This window comes from Trichosurus vulpecula, chromosome 7 (genome assembly GCF_011100635.1).
Source record: "Trichosurus vulpecula isolate mTriVul1 chromosome 7, mTriVul1.pri, whole genome shotgun sequence".
Lineage (NCBI taxonomy): Eukaryota > Metazoa > Chordata > Mammalia > Diprotodontia > Phalangeridae > Trichosurus > Trichosurus vulpecula.
The window spans coordinates 1,074,577-1,093,352 of record NC_050579.1 but is presented as its reverse complement, the minus strand read 5'-3'; the positions used below and the strand labels follow the sequence as shown (position 1 = coordinate 1,093,352).

Sequence of the window (18,776 nt, the reverse complement as noted above, 5' to 3'; positions counted from 1 at the left end):
CAGAAAATTTCAGATGACATTAATTGCATTCCCAAATCATTACTTATATTGGGCTTACCAAACATAGAGGCTTTTCTTCTCTCCCCACAGTTGCAGAGCCTGGTTGTGGACTCAGGTCAGAGATTTAAAAAGGAGAGAGAGAGGGACTAAGGACCAGGGAGTGCTGGGAAGCTGTAGAGTCCAGCACTTGAATTAAAGGTCCAAGGAGCAATTCAGGAGGGGGTTTGGTGAATAAAGAGGAGGCTCCCTGAGGAAACGTTGAGCCTCCTAATAGGAGTTGCTCGGCTTTGGGGAACTTGGAGCAAAGACTCCAGGTTCCGGTGGTATGGGGGCAAGGACTTGGGGGTTTGAGAGGAGAGGTTCCTCTGCTTGCCTAGAGGTGTGGGCTTTAGGGTGCCAGTGGAGTCCCCGATATTGCTGCTATGCCTCACCCCTTTTTCTTTTCCCAGATGGGGGAGGGTAACTCAAATTCCTTACCGTTGCTCTCTTCCCTTATCTGATCTGGGATGAGAGTTTTTTTTTAGCTACTCTAACTTTTTACTCAAGTAAATTTCACTTTTGTGTTCACTCCTTTTGAAAGCGAGAACTTTGAATTTGCCAGTCAAAGGTGAGTGGGACTCTGGAAAAGATCCAGTGGCGCCTTGTCCCTTCTCCTTGTACTGGGGAGCTCAAAGTGTCTCTTTTTTCAGATCTATGCATTTTCCCAATTTGCCTTAGTGCCAAATAGCATAATAAATTCTGACTTATCTTAAGTCAAATTAGAAGTAATACATTTCACTTAAATTTAAGGGAAAAGTTTCCTGCTTTCTTTCTTATCTCTCTTCACATTCCAAATTGGCCAGATTTGGAATGGGAGGAGAAAGAAATAGCATTTTTTTCAACAACTTCCCAAAAGTTTCCAAACCTTTTACTCTCAAAACCTCTATTCACAATGTGCAAATAGAATATACCTTCCTTAAACTTTCTATACATCCTCCTCTTTCCTACATACTTAAACTTTCTTGCCTTTCCTTTCTGGTGGACTTTGATTAAAACCCCTTTAAAACTGCACATACCCTCTTTAACTTGCCTTTTCCATCACATAACTTAAACAACAAAACATTTTTCTCTCTCTCTCTCTTCCCCGCCCTCCTGCTCCTCAGAAGAGACTGGAGTCAGGGAAGGAGAGAAAGACAGATAGTGGACATTACAGGGTGTGATTTTACACATTTTTTTCATCTTTTAGTTTCAACAAAATTGCTTTGTCTAACATCTCTGATTCATTAGCAGGCACCTTCAAAATGTTTCATGTAGGAGGCTTAAATACTTTCTGCTTGTGTCCATAACTTCACGTGGTAGAGTTGCTTGTTCCCATGACACTAAAGTGGTAGGAAATTATTGTCCATACAAAGGACAAACTGATAAGATCTGAAGTGTGGGGGTGAGGGACACTAATGGAAAAGACCAGGGTTTTTTCCTCAGTCTCCCACCATGGGAGCTGAAAATCTTTCATCTGGGAAGTCTTGTCACACACACACACACACCCCCACGAGAAGCTGGTCTAAACTGTTGCTGCGGCTGTATACACTTTGACCTGGTAGTCTTGCCCCCATGACTTGGCTTTGCTCCAAGCACCTGTGCTGGGTCACGTTCCACCTTGATTCATTAATTGGAATGTTGGCTTGATAGAATATTGCAGTGAAGGTGAATCAGAGCAAGAAGGTGAAATCTTTCAGGTGTTCCAAGTATCTGAAGACAAGCACAAGTCTAGCAAATTATTTTTATATCATTAATTTTTTAAAAAGTATGTCATGTAGGCCCATCTTACATCCTTTACATTTTTCATGGGCTGCCTGAAATCCTTTTGCAGGCTGAAAGAGGGGCAGGGCTGAATGTTCTTGCAGACCTGTTCTAAAGAGTTAGCTTTGGAGACTGGGGGAATGTCTAATGCATGTGCTCACAAAGAGAGCCAGGTTTCTCTGTAAGAGGAATCTGCCTAGATCAGTGCCTAAGAAAGCTTCCTCAGGATATGGCCTGGAGGCAGGAAGACCTGAGTTCAAATCCCACCTCAGACACTTCCTAGCTGTGTGATCTAGAGCAAAACCTCTGATTGCTTGACAAAAGGGTCCACTGGAAAAGGAAATGGCAAACCACTCCAATATCTTTGCCAAGAAAAGCCCATGGATGGTATGGTCCATGGGCTCACTAAGTAGCAGACATGACTGAAGCACTCAACAACAAAAACCCAAAGCTACAGTATTATGTGATCTGTCACTTTAGTAACCCTGTCAAACAAGGAAAGAGGTTAAGTTTGACCTGTTCTTTTAAAATAGGCTTTTAAAAGTTACCATTGATGTATTTTATTTTTACATCATTTTCTTTTCCAAATCCTTCTCTCCCCCTTCCCTCCCCAGGGTCCCTCCCTAGGGATTTGTCCCTTGGTAAAAGAAAAGAAAAAGTTAAATTTTCTTGTTTTACTATTAACTTCACAACTAGCAGCATGAACATTTTACATACAAAAAACAGGACTGTACATGACACTGAATCTCTACTATATATTAAGCTATTTTTAAAGAAAGTATATATTAAATTCAATGCAATCATACTAACATTGCCCTGATTCAGTCCCTTTCTGAACTTCCTGTTGTCTCCTTTAGAGGATTTAAAAACATTTAATTGATGCTTCTTTCTTCCATTTTTGTGTCACTATCTCTACCCATTCATTCACCCCCCACCCCTGAAAATAAAAGTCCTTCCTTGCAACAAATACATATAGTCAGGGAAACAAATTCATATTGGCTAGGTCTCCACTCCATCACTAAAAACAAGAGTATTTCAGCAAGATTATCCAACACAACAAACAAATCTGTTAGTAATTGCAATGTTAAACATCCATAATACATTCTTCCTCAAATAAGGGAAGGCAATATCTTTTCTCATTCCCCATAGTTATGCTGTGTTACTATAATTCCATAGTGTGGAATTATGATTTTATATTAATTGATATGGCACATGTAATTAATATACTGACAATTTCATTTACTCAAGAGCTGCCTCTCTGGCTCAGGAGTCAGAAGCTTGCAGTGCAACTTGAAATAAATTTTCACAATGCTCACAATCACTGGCATACTTGTGCCAGTGTATCTTAAGGGAATCAAAGATTGAAGAACCTGTTCCCACCATAGAACTCTGGCTCTGTACCCTAGGGGTAGTGGTCATGACCCCCAAAGACTTGACTCCAGAATTGTATTATGGGATTTGTGGGTTTTTCCTGGTAAACCACTAATTGATACTTTGTAATCCACCCTCCCTCATCCTTCTCCACCTGTGACTTAAGTCTATAACCTGCACTTTTACTTCAGCTATTAGAACATTCCTCACTCGGAAGTTGATTAATTAAACCACTTGATTACTGGCATTCCTGCTCTAGGCCTGCTTTGTGCAGCTCCGAGATTTCTCAGGTTAGAGATTGGCTCAGTAAAAATTGTTAACAATAGCATTCAGTGAGGTTTTTCTGTTCTTTCCATTTACCTGGTAGTCCTTGTATATGTTGGGTTCCTGGTCCTACTTACTTTGTATCAGTTCACATTAGGCTTTCTACATATCTTTGAATTCTTCAGATTCATCATTTCTTATGGCACAGAAACATTCTATTATATTCACATGTCCCAATTTGTTTAACCATTCCCCATTCAGCAGGCATCCGTTTGGCAACACCCATCCTAGATGATGGCACTGCATTCAAAAAAAGTTGATACAAATATTCCCTGATGTACAATATAGCATGTGCTCACTGAAGGCTTGTATACATGAACTGCCTTCAAAGAATCTTGCTCCAGTATGAATTCTGTGATACTATTTTAGCACCCCTCAAGCATCCACTCTCAGCAAAGGCTTTCTCACATGCACTACATTGAAAATGTTTGTCTCCAAGAATAGTTGTCTGATGAATAGTTTGATGAATAGATGAAGGTTTGCCTTCTGGCTGAAGGAGTTCTTATTCATTATTTAAAGGATTTCTATTTAAATCAAATGAGATGTTTGTAAAAGTGTTTAGCATAGCAAGTGTAGGCTGGCATGCAGTAGGTGCTTAGTAATAATGCTTATTTCCTTCCACTTACCTAGTATGAATTATCTGATGGATTCTGAGTAATCTACTTTCACTGAATGGTCTCTCACTAAATGTGATTTTACACCAATAAGAGTTCTCTGTTCAGTAATAAGGAGTCCTCTCCGGCTGAAGCCTTTCCCATGTTCGTTAAAAGAAAACAATTTCTCTCTAGTATATGTTGCTAATGGAAGGTGTGTCTTCTCAAGGTAGCAAATAACTGGAAACAAAGCAGATAACCACTGATGTGGGAATGGCTAAACAGGTTATGGTGCATGAATGTAACGGAATATTAAGGTGCTGTAAGAAATGATGACTATAAGGAATACAGAGAAGCATGGGAAGATTTATATGAACTGATGCAAAGTAAAGTAAAACCCAAGAAAACAACATGTGAGGTGACCAGAAGAAAGTAAATGAAACCAACAACAATAAAAGTCTAAACTAAATGTTATGAAATTATAACCATGCTTGGCCTTGAAGAAGAAATATGAAAAGGAAACTGATTCTTTACAAAGGTGGATGACAATGAGTATGCAACACTGCATCTAATGTCAGACTATTCGGGGTGTTGTTCCATTTTAATGGATCACTTTTTCTTTTGTATGTTTTTTTTTTCCGTATGTTTTCTTTTGATGGCTTTCTGGAAGGGGGTCAGGAGAAGCTGACACATTGGGAAACACAGAAAAACCAAAGCTAGCAATAAAAAATTGTTAAAAAAAATGGTATCTCCTCCAGCTGAAACCTTTCTCATATTCATTATATTTAAAAGTTTACTACATTATGAATTTTCTGATGTCTAATAAGGTGTTCCCTCTGTCTTAAGACTTTCTCAATCATCATATTAAAAGATATTCTTCCCAGTATGCATTCTCTGATGAGTAATAAGTTTTGCCCCTTGGATGAATGCCTTGCTACGTATATAACACAAAAAGGGTTCCTCTCCAGGATGAGTTCTCTGGAGAGTAATAATTTTTGACATCCTGTTGAAGCTTTTTTCACATTCATTACATGGAAAGTATTTCTGATGCTCAATAAGGTATTATAAGATGTCCCCTCTAGGAGAAAGCTTTCCCATATTTATAAGATCCCAAGGGCTCATCTCCCGTACGAACTCCTTAATGTCTTCTGAGTATTTCCAGGAAAAAAGTATATTCATTACATAAGAATCAGTTTTACTTCAGCATGTATTCGCTGATGTCTTCTGATAGTCCTTGGAATGCCAAGGCCTATCCCAATAAAGTTTCCCATGTTAATTATATTCAAAGTGCTTCTCTCTAGTACAAGTTATCTGATAGCTTTTGGGTATTTTACTCTCATCAAAGGTTTGGCCACTTTAATTATATTTAAAGGGTTTCTCTCCAATATGAGTTTTCTGATGGGTAATGAGGCCTGCCCTCTGAGTGAAGGCTTTCCTACATTCATTACATTCAAAGGGTTTCTCTCCAGTATGAGTTCTCTGATGGGTAGTAAGGTTTCCCCTCTCCCCAAAGCCTTTCCCACATTCATTACATGCAAAGGGTTTTTCTCCAGTGTGAGTTCTCTGATGGGTAATCAGGCTTGCCCTCCAACTGAAGCCTTTTCCACATTCACTACATTTAAAGGGTTTATCTCCAGTATGAATCCCTTGATGATAAATGAGGTGTCCTTTCTGGCTGAAGCCTTTCCCACACTCATTACATTCATAGGGTTTCTCTCCAGTATGAATTCTCAGATGTCTGTTAAGGCTTCCCCTGCTACTGAAGGCTTTCTCACATTCATTGCATTCAAAGGGTTTCTCTCCAGTATGAGTTCTCTCATGGTGAATGAGTAGTCCCCTCTGGCTAAAGGCTTTCCCACATTCATCACATTCGAAGGGTTTCTCTTCAGCATTGATTATCTGATGTCTATTAAGGTTTCCCTTATTCTTGAAGGTCATTGAATATTCAGTGCCTTTGAAAGGCTTCTTTTCAGTATGAGTTCTCTGATGATGAATGAGGATTCCTTTCCGGCTAAAGGCTTTTCCACATTCATAGCATTTAAAGGGTTTCTCTCCAGTATGATTCCTCTGATGATCAATAAGGGATCCCCTGTGCTTGAAGGCTTTCCCACATTCATGGCACTCAAAGGGTTTCTCTCCAGTATGAGTTCTCTGATGTCTATTAAGGCTTCCCCTGTCTTTGAAGGCTTTCCTACATTCATGACACTCAAAGGGTTTCTCTCCAGTATGAGTTCTCTGATGAGTAATAAGGTTTCCCCTCTCACTGAAAGCTTTCCCACATTCCTTACACACAAAGGGTTTCTCTCCAGTATGAGTTCTCTGATGAGCAATAAGGTTTCCCCTTTGGCTGAAGTCTTTCCCACATTCATTACATCTAAAGGGCTTCTCTCCGGTGTGAACTCCTTGATGATTAATGAGATGCCCCTTCTGGCTAAAGCTCTTCCCACATTGATTGCATTTAAAGCGTTTCTCTCCACTATGAATTCCTTGATGATTAGTAAGGTGTCCCCTCTGGCTGAAGGCTTTCCCACACTCAGTACATTGAAAAGGTTTCTCTCCACTATGAATTCTCTTATGTCTATTAAGTCTTCCCCTTATACTGAAGGATTTCCCACAGTCATTACATTTAAAGGGTTTCTCTGCAATATGAGTTCTCTGACGTATAATAAGGTTTGACGCCAGACTAAAGTCTTTGCCACATTCACTACATTCAAAGTATTTTCCTCTGGTATGAATTCTCTTATATTTAGTCAAGGTTCCAATAGTTTTCCCGTATTTATTGCAATTGTAATATTTCTTTCCAATATGAATTGTCTTATGTTCAGTAAGATTTGATCTTTTGCCAAAGGTTGTTCCATCCTCACTGTGTTCATGTAGTCTTTCCCCAGCACGTATTTTATGAAACTTAATTAGATCTGAGTGGTAACTAAAGGGCTTCTTGTACTTTGTATACTTAGGGAGGTTCTTCTCTAAGAAGGATGTATTGCATGTAAATAGGTTGGAAAAATCCTTGAAGCTTTTTCCAAGTTTCTTATATTTATGGAGACTTTTCCCCGTAGTGCCTTTCCTTAGTGCAACAAAGCCTGACCCCAAAGGTAAACTTCTCCTCAATGTATTACAATGAAGGGCACACACTTTATTAGGAGTTTTGCCATGGGTAGTTGTTACTAGTCTGGATTGTCTCTGCTGGTTATCTTTCTGTTTCTCTACAATAACTTCAAATCTCCTTGTTTCTCTCTTCTTGGAATTCTGAGGACTATCCTTTGGCAGTCCTTTTTTATATGATGCTCCCATGTGAATGCCTTGTATCAGACTTGAGTTCTTTCTTTCAAACCTGGCCTCTTCAATAAAAGAATCTGAAAGAAACAAACAAAAAATTATCACTCACCACTGTTTGCTGTGCTGAGGGAAAGGAATCCTCATTAGAGGAAGTTCTAGTTTCTGTCTCTTTTGTAAAAGAGAATGATGCTCAACTTGGACCAGGGAGAACAGTATCTTCAGGAAGTGAATCTAGTATAGATGAGATTATATTGCACACTCTGTTTAGTTCTCGGGTGCCCCATTACATGAAGGGCACTGATGAGCAGCAGAGCATCCATAGGACCATGGCCAGCACAATCACGGGTCCTGGAGCTGTCTCACAGAAGGATCAGCAGAAGGAACTGGGGAGGTTTAGCCTGGAGTAAACTGTCTTTTTTATTTTTTACTGAACCTGTGATTACACTGGTATAGGGAGCTCCCAGTGAGCAACTTCCTAGCACCTTTTTTCCTGCAACTTATAGTCAAACAATTGCCTGAGACACTAAGATGTTGAATAACTTGCTCTGAGTCACATAGCATGTATTGGGGCAGGATGTGAACTCAGGTCCTTCACATTTTGAAGCCAGCTCTCTGTCATGTAATACTACTTCTCTTAAAAGACTTATGGAGAACGTAATATCTAGCTTCAATTATTTGACAGGCCCCCATATGGAAGAGATATTATACTTGGCCTGCTTAGTTCCAAATGCCACATTTGGGAGTGTAACCAGAATGGCCTTTGTTTTCTTTGAATGACTCAGCTTACTTCATTGAGCCTCTGGACACTGTGGCTTGCTCTTCCGGGGCAGGAAGCCCAAAGAGCATTCCAGGAAGCAGACAACTTCCTGTGTGATGAGTCATGGGGCTGGCTGAGGGGAGGTGTTAGCTCCAGAACCTGGTCTACGCTAGGGGGAGGGGCCAAGTCAAGAACCAATCGGCCCTGGTCATTCAGGCGGTGCTTGATGATGTCAAAAACTCTATAAGAGGGGAGAGGACAGCTTGAAGCTCTCTCTTTCCTTTTCCGGTTGGTGTGGGAGCAAGCGGGGAGTGTGACTCTGGGCCAGCCCTTGCTCTCGGGCCGAGCCCAGATGTTGGTAACTATGAATTGTATTGGGTCTGTCTGTTGATACTTGTAACTTGTTTGTATTTTGGTTTTGAGGTTCGGGGTGCTGGTTTGTTTTCCCCCGAACTAAATGAATGTTTTGAACCTCAGGGTGCTGGTTTTTTTTTTCCCCTGAAGTACATGAATCTGTATTTGGTATATCTCTTGATGGCTTGTCTGTATGCTCCCCTGAACTAACTGAATGCTAACTGAATGCTGGCCTTTTCCCCCGAACTAAAGGAATGTTGTCTGTATGCTAACTGAATGCTGGATTAAAGTAAGCTGGTCAACCCCTTCACCATGCTTTCCTTGTTTAAGCAGATAAAAAGAACCTGTGCTTTTCCAGCGTCCAGGCAACGTCCTGGGTGCATCTTACGCCCCCACAGAAGCTGCTAGCTGGGTTGTTAAAACAGGGAGCAATGGTAGAAGTTGCAAAGAGGAAAATTTAGGCCTGATTTAAGGAAAAACTTCCAAACAATGAGAGCTTTCCAAAAGTGGGATGGGCTGCATTGGAAAATAATAACTCTTACTGGAGATCTTCAAGTATAAGCAGGATGGCCCCTTACCACTTGTGTTAAAGAGGTCTTTTATCATCAGCTATCCATTAAAATATATGGTGCTGAGCTCCCTCCAACTCTGTTATTCTTTGACACATCTAAAGTAACATAGCTTTCTCAGTTATGAAGACTAGGTATTTTTTTAAAGTACTCAAGAACCATAATTATGCAAAAAGATTTGATTATCTAAAAATGAAAAAAAGTACAAAAGAAAAAATAAAACCATAATAAACATCTTAAAATCATTTAAAATTATTTGAGATTTTTAAAATTTTGTTACAAAGAATGTCCTTCTTTATTTTGTTAGTGTTTGATAATTGCATTTATTTAAGTCTTGAGTGTGCCTTAATAGACTGACTCAGTCTTTTAAATTTCTTTTGTTTGGTATTTCCTTTTCAACTATTTTATCCTGAGTTTTCCTGTTGTTATATAAAAATGCTGTTGGTTTTATAAGTTTCATTTGTAGTTACTACTTTTACTAATTGTCTCAATTAGCTTCTTTGCTGATTCTGAGTTTTTTTAAAGTAAGTCTTATCGTCACTAAATAGGTATGTTTTTGTCTCTTCTTTACTTATGTTTATGCCTTTTAATTTCTTTTCCTGTTGTCCTCCCATGCCAGGGATGGACTTTCTAACCACAGCACCCCCAGGACATGATGAAGTTTGCTGAAGAAGCTGGCTGCCTTCACTGGCCATCTCCTAAAGGGGGGAGGCTCACTGAACACCAATGGAATGGCAAGAGTGTTTGGGCTTTGATGAAGACAGCTAATTAACTAGCAAAGGAGAGAGACTGGCAGAGAAGCAAGAGCCAGCACGGAATGGCCAACCCATCATCTTGTAGGGAGCAATGGAAATGAAATGGCTGGCAGGAGGCAGGTGTAACGGAGAGGAGCAGGAAAGAAAGCTGGAAGATGCTCATGGCCCAGCAGCATCAGAAGCACACATTCTCTGCCCAAACATATGGCTTGGTCATGTGTATAGCCCACATAGGAGCCTGTTCATAGGCTGTTCTTCCCCATGTGGAAATGCCACATACATGGTTCCTATTTAAGCTACTCTCCCCATTGAAGCTCTGTGTATGTGTGCTCTGGTTTTATGGGAGAAAGTGCTGTTATCTTTATACTATGATATTTTATGGCTGCCTTTGCTTTTTGTTAACAGCTTCCTCAGGCTCACTTAAAAAGATGCACTGTGGAGTCTTCTGAACTGTTGTTTGGAGAGATTATGATCCCCAAAATGTATCTATTAATTGGGATAGCATTCTAGGAGCCCAAGGATATTAGTGGATTGCCTAGGAGCTACATATCCAAGGAAAGCATTACTTATACAGGGTGTTCCTAAAGTCTGGACACATAGGCAAAAATGCATATTTTCAAGAAATGAAATGAATGACATTTTCAACATTTTATTTAATTGGAATATTAACAAATAACATCTTCAATATGATTTCCATCATTTGTGATGCAAAGGTTGCTGCGCTTTGCAAGGCTCACACAAACTCCATGCAATAACTCCCACATTGCCGTCAATTTTAGCACATTCATTCTTTATGCATTCAATCAAGTGTGTTGCATCTGTGATTTTCATCGAGTACACCTTCTCCTTTAGCATACCCCAGAAAAAGAAGTTAAGGGGGCTAAGGTCTGTTAATATTCCAAATATGTCAAAATACGCATTTTTGCCTATGTGTCCAGACTTTAGGGGACACCCCGTATATTAAAGTATGGAAAGGCAGAATATTTAGTAAATAATGGAAGCTTAAAGAAGCAGGTATAATAATTTATAATCTCATAAGTTTTTTATAATCTTATATGTATATTATTTTCTTTTAAAATTTTCTCTTAACATATTTAATAACTTTGCAAATGAAAATCATATTAAAATTTAAAGAAAATAAAACTAAAAAAGGGTTTTCAGGGGAAAATACTAGTGTTAAAGAAAAATATATCTGTTATAATGAATTGACCACGTGTATTGGGGATCCTTGAAGAGTTTGGCCTTTTGTTTCCTTTGATTAATTCAGTGTCTTTGATTGAGTCTTACTAGGTGCTAAGCCCCAGACCCAAAGGCCTATCCATTAGGTGTTAGGCCTATGTGGGTGTGAATTGGTAACTAAGGTGGGGCTCCAGGTGGGGCCAATGAAGGGAGGTGCTAACAGCAGAGCCAATCATAAGAGCCTAAGTTCTGGTCGCTCAGATGACGTTTGATGACGTCTGAAACTGTACAAAAAGGGAAAATAGAGCTATTTGCTTAAGGCTCTCACTCCTGGAGGTGCAGGACTCTGGGCAGCCACTCTAGGGGCCTTCTGGCTGAACTCAGATGTTGCTGGTTTTCTTGGTAACTATGAATTGTATTGGGTCTGTTTGTAATTTGACTGTATTTGCTCTGAAGTTCAGGGTGCTGGCTTTTTCCTCTGAACTAAGTGAATGATATTTGTATGCTGGATTAAATTGAGATTGTTATCCCCTTAACGTTGCTTTCCTTAATAAAGCAGATCAAAAGAACTTGGGCTTGCAGCATTCTATGAGCTGGTTGTTGTTGGTTTTACACCCCCACAGCAGCTGCTAGCCAGATTGTTGAAACACCATGATATGAGAAATCTTTATTTTCTAACAGATAACTCATTGGATTATATGAAAATGCAATTCACAAATAACAGAATACTGCTACTAGGGTTTTCCATTGCTAGCTTTTGGTTTTATGTATATTATTTTTATCTTATTAAAAATGGCTCACCTAAGCCCAAACTTTATAGGATTTTTAGAATATGTGATTATTATAGTTTGTCAAAGGAGTTTTCTGTATGGACTGACAGAATCCTGTTTTGAATATGATTAATCATATTGTTTTCCTAATGTTGAACTACTCTTATATCCCTGGTAAAAGTCCAACTTGGTAATACTGAGTAATTCTTGTACAGGTTAATTTTTATATTTAAAATATTGGCATAAATATTCATTAGTAACTCATTAGAAGGATATCAGAGATTTCCTCTTTCCCCACTATTATCTGACATAGTTCCACAAATAGTAACAACATCATTGAGACCAGGAAAAGAAATTAAAAGTCATAAACATAAGTAAAGAAGAGACAAAAACATACCTATTTGGTGACAATAAGACTTACTTTAAAAAAACTCAGAATCAGCAAAGAAGCTAATTGAGACAATTAGTAAAAGTAGTAACTACAAATGAAACTCCTAAAACCAACTGTATTTCTATATAACAACAGGAAAACTCAGGATAAAATAGTTGAAATGGAAATACCAAACAAAAGACTGAGTCAGTCTATTAAGGCACACTCAAGACTTAAATAAATGCAATTATCAAACACTAACAAAATAAAGAAGGACATTCTTTGTAACAAAATTTTAAAAATCTCGAATAATTGGAGCAGTATTTACTGTTCATGGTTGGGCTATGCCAACATAATAAAAATGACCAAACTACGTAAATTAATTTACAGATTTAATGCCATACGAATTAAACTACCAAGAATATTTTTTATCGACCTAGTTCAGGTATGGGGAACCTTTGAGCTTTAGGTCCTCAAGTGCAGCCCTATGACTGAATGCAAACTTCATAGTTCCCCACCTGAGCTAGATAAAATAATAACCAAATTCATTTAAAGTAACAAAAGTTGACCATTTAAAGAGAAATAATGAAAAAAATATATATGTGGGATTTTTCTTTCCATCTTTTACTTCCTTGGGATATATGTCTAGTAGGGGAATTTCTGGTTTAAAGGGTCACATTAGCAACATTCTCTGTTGCTAATGACAAAACAGGTACACTAGTATACTGTGGGTAGAGCTATGAAACATTCTAACCTTCTTGGACAACTATCTGGAATTATATCCAGAAAATGACTATAATGCCTATACCCTTTGACCCAGACTTTACACCATTACACATATACCCCAAGGAGAATAAAGAAGGAATCAGAATTTTCTGCACTAGCAAAAAACTGGAAACAAAGAAGATGCCCATTAACTAGGGAACAGCTAACAAATCAATAGTCATTGAATCTAATGAACCACTTTTGCATCATAAGATAGGATGAGCATGATAAGCTTGGAGAAGTATGGAAAGACTGTTTTTCACAGGTGGAAGGCACAAGTCAAACATGACTTCACAACTTGTACTTTAGACTTGCTTGAAGTATTGGTTAATTTTCTGGAAAGGATTCTTTTTTTTTTTTTAATTCTTTGATTCCAGGCAGCAGGGTTAAGGGAAGGAGAAGGGATATATGTGAAAATGAAGGTGACAACAATTTTAAAAACTGATTTTTAAAGATAATTTTTTTTTTACAAAAAGGAATGCAAATAATCAAAAGCCACAAGAAAAACTTGAAACTCTCCAATAAATGTAAAAATTCAAATAAAGAAACATTTCTAAGAGCCAAAACAAAACGAATTCAAAAGACCTATAAAGTTCTATGTGAGCAGAGCTCTCCATAAAAAGCGTGAGATTATACAGCTGCCAGGACCAGGAAATGGGGCAATCTTTTGGAAAAGCAAGCAACATTCTGTGATACAGCCTCTTCACATCTGGGGTCTAGGAGAGCCCCACGGGCCCAATTCTCCGTCACTCACCTGGACAGGTGTCCCTGTGGATTCTTCCCTTGGGCCCAGATAGGACTCCTCCTTCCTCCAACAGGAAGATCAAGTCCCTTTTGGAAATGGGAACACTTATACCTATGGAGAGAAAGGATAACAGGGCAGGGATAGAAAGCAAGGTAAGAATTCAATTTTATTTGTGGAAAACCAGGCAGCTAAGGAAGCACAGAGAGGGGTACAATGATCTCCAAATCATCTTCCAGGATTCCAGGAGATCTGGGCCCAACCTGGTGTCCCTCAACGCTATCCATCCCAGATCTGCACAGGATAAGCAGACAGCGTGTCCATCCAAAAGCATGTCATCATCTGAAGGCCAGTGCCATGGTGGGGAAAGAGAGTGCAAGGCGGAAGGAGACCAGAAAGTGAGGAAAGAGTCCCATTATGGAGGGCTTTACAAACCAAACAGAAGAGGCTGTATTTGAGCCGTGAGGCCACAGGGAGTCACTTTAAGTTTACTTGGCCCTGGAGGGAACCAGGTGAGACCCGGACTTGAGGAAGATCCTTTTGATGGCCGAGAGGACGATGGACTAGACTGGGGGGAGATGAGTCGAAAAACCAACCATAAGACTACTGTGACAAATGCCCCAAAAGAGGGGCAGGTTCACAAGAACCCTGGAAGACTTCTACGAATGGGTACAGAATTAAGTGAGCAGACTTGCCAGAACAATTCAGTCTACAATAACAAGACTGCAAACAAAAACACTTGGGAAGAATTAAGAACTACGTCTGATGCAATGACCACTAACGATCCCGTAAGACCAGGGGTGAAACACAGCACCCGTCTCTGGACTCAGGGTAAAGGATGACGGAATTTTTAGACATGGGCAGTGCAGGACATTGTTTTACTTGTTTGTTCCAAGGCCAAAAAAAAGGAAAAATGGGCATGAGAAGGTGGGAGAGAGGAGCGTGAGAGATAAGGCTGCCAACGAAATAAGAAACAGGAGGAAAAGAAGGCCATGGAGGGATTGAAAGGACGAGTGCCCAGAAGGGAACAGAGGGAGGCAGGCAGGCAGACAGGACAGCTCTGGGGGACATAACGCTGGATTTACTCGCCAGGGAAAGGAAAGGCAGGCTCTATATGAGGGAGAGCAGCGGTTCCAGGTCAACTGCCTTGTCTGGTTCTGCTTTGTGTATGTGGAGGCTCCTGGGAGCGGCACTGAGACTCCCCAGGGGAGTCGTACTCACCCAGGGAGGTGAGGTTCTCGTAGGTCTCCAACGTCACGTCCCTGTACATGGCCCTCTGGGCGGGCTCCAGGCGTCTCCACTCCTCCCTGGTGAAGTCCACGGTCACGTCCTTGAATGTCACGGACTCCTGAATCTGACACAATCAGACACATTTCTGCTGAGCCAGGGACCCCTCCTCTCTGGGGGACTGACTTGGTCCCAGACTCGGCAGCACATGGACAGCTCTCCTCGACGGTGCAAGCCCATCCTCCAACTCTCCAGGTCTGGGATTCTGGGAAGTTCATGCCAACAAATTCCTTCTGCCATGAACCCCAACAGAGTTGTCCACTTCACTCCTCACGTTCCAAGCCACTCCATACAACACTAGTGTCAGCGATCAAATCGCAAATATTAATTTTTAATTTGCTAGCATCACTCGGCATGACTGATCTCATTCTGGGTAGCCTGACTCGGGGGCAGCAGCCCACATCAGGGTCATCACACTGGGCATTCTCCCCTTTCCCTACTGTTTACTGGCCCCCTGCCTGCTTTTGTTGGACCCAGGTGACCCGAAGTGGCATTCTGCCCTGTGTTACTACGGCCTTGACGGACCCCTACAATGCACCGAATTCCAAGGCTTCCACTATGCTGTGGTGGGGACTCACCTGGGCTTGGAGAGGCCCAGGAGTCAGACCTTCCTCATTCTTCATCCTCATGGAGTCTCAGACTGAGCTGGAGGAGGAAGGAGTCATTAGGGACACAGGCCGGCCCTGCCTCCCCCACTCCCCCCACTTCCTTCTTCTCTCCCTCCCCACCCCGGAGCTGCCAATCCCGGCCAGAGAAGGTCCCAACGCTGTATCTCAGGACAGAGTCGTGGGTCCACGTCAGGATGTTCCTTCTTCATTTAAGCTTCTCCCTTGGGGCTGGCACCAGGGCGAACTTAACACGCGTCTGATAGACTCGTGGGGTACCTGGGGCCCCCCACTTCTGGAGGCTCGCCTCTCTGCCCAAGCCTGCGGGGAGCAGGGCCGGGAGCTGCCCGGGGACTCTGGGGACAGGGCTCAGGCAGGAGGCTCCTCCTCGCGGAGGGGCTGGGGAGGCCTCCTTCCAATGAAGCCGCAGACCAGGCTGTCAAAAGCAAGAGGACTTAACCCTGTCCCACCCGGGGGCTGCAACTACAAGTGTTTATTATGGCCCTACTATGTGCCAGACCCTGGGCTCAGTGACTTACAAATAATTCCCTCCTTGGATCCTCACTACAAACCGAGGCCACGGGGTGCTATCATGGCCCCATGGAGGCCCCGCAGCGATGAAGCTTCTGAGGCTGCATTTGAACTCGGGCCCCCGCTGCGGCGCACACTGTGGCGCCTCCGGGGACTCAAGTCAGGAGCGCCTTTCACTCAAGAAGCGTGGCAGGAACAGACGGGGGAGGCCGTCACTGGGGCCCCCATCGAGCAGCCAAACCTCACTCCGCAGAGGCTCCCGTGGGGGGTGGGGACCCCGGTCCTGCCCCCAGACCCACGGGCTGCCCTCTGTGCACCTACTACGTGCACGTCCTGGTCAGGAGCAGGGGACGCGTCACCACGGAGACCAAGGTGGCACAAGGTGATGCTGGGGAGGGGGCTCCAGGGGGCGGGTCCGTCCTCCCTCACTGCTGGGCATGGTCCTGCTGCCCACAAGCAAGGGGGAGACCCCCCGAAGGTGAAGCTGGGCAGTGAGAAGCCCCTTGGATGGACTGTCCTGGATGGGGGGGGGCGTGGTAACAATCATCACTGTTGACATTTATTAAGTGCCTACTGTATACACTGAAGTCAGCCCCTCCCCCCAACAGCCCTGGGGGCTGCTATTATCCCCATTTTATAGACGAGCAAACCAAGGCAGAGGAGGTGAACTGCCCAAGATTTGAATTCAGAGCCAAGCGCTCTGCACACCCTGATGGCGCCCCCCGGCTGCCCAAAGTAAGCTGGGTCGGGGGGGTGGTGCGGAACGCCAAATGCCCCAAACCGACGCTGAAGAATTGTCCCTGGGGTACTAGGGAGCCGGAACAGCTTCTGGAGTAAAGGAACGACAGCCTACCAATCAGGTTGGGAGGGGGAGGGGGGGAAAATCAGGTTCTGAGCGTGCGCGCTCCCCTCCCCGTCTAATCACGGGGGGGGGGGGGCGCATGCGCGGTCCCCTCTTCTGCCTGCTCGGCCGTCCGCCTGCTGGGCCGCGCGGCTGGAGGAGGGGGCACGGAGCGGCTGGCGGGAGGAGGCGCGTGCGCACTCTCTCTCTCTCTCTCTCTCTCTCTCTCTCTCTCTCTCTCTCTCCCTCCCTCCCCACTCACCCGGGGCTCCGCCACACCTGGGCCTGAAGGTGTAAGGCGGACCCTGGTGGGACTCCGAGCGACGGAAAGACGACTCCTCTCAAATCCGCACGAGACCTGCTAGGAGAACCAAGGCCTTCGAAGGCATTCTGGGAAATGGAACCCCGAGGCCCGCAGCCAGAAGCTCTGCGCAAGCGCACTGCCGAAGGGACTCCAACTCCCAGGGGGCTCCGAGGCCTTTTTTTCCAAAAGAGAGGATTTGCGCCTGCGCACTGTGAGGAGGCGGAGTTTCTCCTGGATGGGCCGCTGGGTGGCGCAGTGGAGAGAGCACTGGACCTGGAGTCTGGAGGGCCTGAGTTCAAATCCAACCTCAGACGCTTGCACACTGTGACCTTGAGCAAGTCACGCTACCTTTGCCTCTCTCTGTTTACCCCTCTGTAAAAGGAGGATAACAATCGTTATGAAGCTCGAATGAGATTAATATTTGTAAAGTGCTTTGCAAACCTTAAATACCAGCTACTGTTTGTTGTTATACATACTTTGGGGACTCCCAGAGGGGCATCCATGAGGACTCCCTCCTCTGGAGCAGAGGGCAGCCCATCTGCATGTTCTCGCTATAACTCCTGCTAGCCACCCTAGGTTCCCACCCCCCCTTCTTCCCTCCTGCCTCAGTTTCCCCTCATTCATGTCCAGGCTCTCCTGCCCTTGCATGCCCAGCACCAGCACTGCGTGCCCGTCAGATGTGGCGCAGAGGAGGCTTCTGAATTGCTTCACTCCCTCACCCTAACCCTAAATGCGCTCCTCTGGCTTCTGGAGACTCGATGCCGCCACTGAGTGTCCTCAGGGTCTCAATGGGTCATTGGGCTGTTGGGTCAGCGATTTTTGGGAAGCTCTCATACACAACCTCTTACATCTCCTAAACACAATTCAATTTCTCAAGCATTCGTTAAACGCCTACTGAATGCCAGGCACTATACCAGGTGCTGAGAATAGACTCTTGGGGAGCTGGCGTCCCTCTAGGGAATGTAAGACATACGTAGACAACCCTACACAAGGTGTATAAGATCATAGATTTAAAGATGGGAAGGACCCTGGAGGCCACCCTTTTATGGATGAAGAAACCGGCCCAGAGAGATTCAGGATACAAATCAGGATTTGAACCCAGTTCCTCGGACAGATGAAAGACTCTTTCCTGGGTGCCATGTTGCTTCCTGTTATTCAGAGTTCATAGGATCCCAGGTGTAGAGCTGAAAGGGGCCTCAGAGGTCATCTGGTCCAACTGAGGCCCTGAGAGGTTCATTCCCTCAGGGAGTAAGCCAGCATTCAGGCTTGGGTCCCATGACTTGGAGTTGGGCATTCTCTGTTTCCCTCCCTGCTCAGCATACTGTAGATGCCTAATAAATGCTCAGTGGAGCAGGAGCAGGAGCATAGTGGAAAGGACACTCAACTAAGCCTGACCCAAGGGGGGGGGGGTGAGCTGGGGAAAATCTGGGGTGGGATTTCTTGGGGGGGGAATCAGTTTCTACTCTTCCTATGAGATCGCTGGGGCGGAGAGAGGTTGCTGTTCCCCCTCCCACACCTTCCTCTTGGGCGAGGCTTGACTCTGGCTCCTGAGATGACCGACTCCCACCCATCCCAAGCTTGGACTCAAGCTTTGCTGTGGA

At 43.4% G+C, this 18,776-nt stretch overlaps 1 protein-coding gene across 4 annotated transcripts; it reads right to left on the bottom strand.

The window, feature by feature from the left end:
• Window positions 1–2,438: 2,438 nt before the first annotated feature.
• LOC118856979 (zinc finger protein 260-like) lies at window positions 2,439–17,287 on the bottom strand. Of its 4 annotated transcripts, none has more exons than XM_036767564.1 (5): window positions 15,623–17,263; window positions 15,473–15,539; window positions 14,829–14,961; window positions 13,620–13,721; window positions 2,439–7,423 (listed from the first exon to the last, which is right to left on the bottom strand). In XM_036767564.1, exons 2-5 carry the CDS (start codon window positions 15,521–15,523, stop codon window positions 5,424–5,426), a joined length of 2,286 nt encoding a protein of 761 aa, XP_036623459.1. In that variant the 5' UTR covers window positions 15,524–15,539; window positions 15,623–17,263; the 3' UTR covers window positions 2,439–5,423. The 4 variants fall into 4 exon arrangements, with proteins under 4 accessions (XP_036623459.1, XP_036623458.1, XP_036623456.1 ...); XM_036767561.1 differs by having other exon boundaries at window positions 4,397–7,423; window positions 17,134–17,247; XM_036767562.1 differs by having other exon boundaries at window positions 4,397–7,423; window positions 17,151–17,245.
• Between the last annotated feature and the right edge of the window lie 1,489 nt (window positions 17,288–18,776).

What these genes read in the sequence shown, in the direction of transcription:
- LOC118856979 (XM_036767563.1), bottom strand. Translation starts at nt 15,523, where the DNA reads ATGAGGATGAAGAATGAGGAAGGTCTGACTCCTGGGCCTCTCCAAGCC. An exon ending in CTGGGCCTCTCCAAGCCCAG is followed by an intron (nt 14,962 to 15,472) that starts GTGAGTCCCCAC and finishes TGATTGTGTCAG; the next exon opens with ATTCAGGAGTCCGTGACATT. An exon ending in CGAGAACCTCACCTCCCTGG is followed by an intron (nt 13,722 to 14,828) that starts GTGAGTACGACT and finishes TTCTCTCCATAG; the next exon opens with GTATAAGTGTTCCCATTTCC.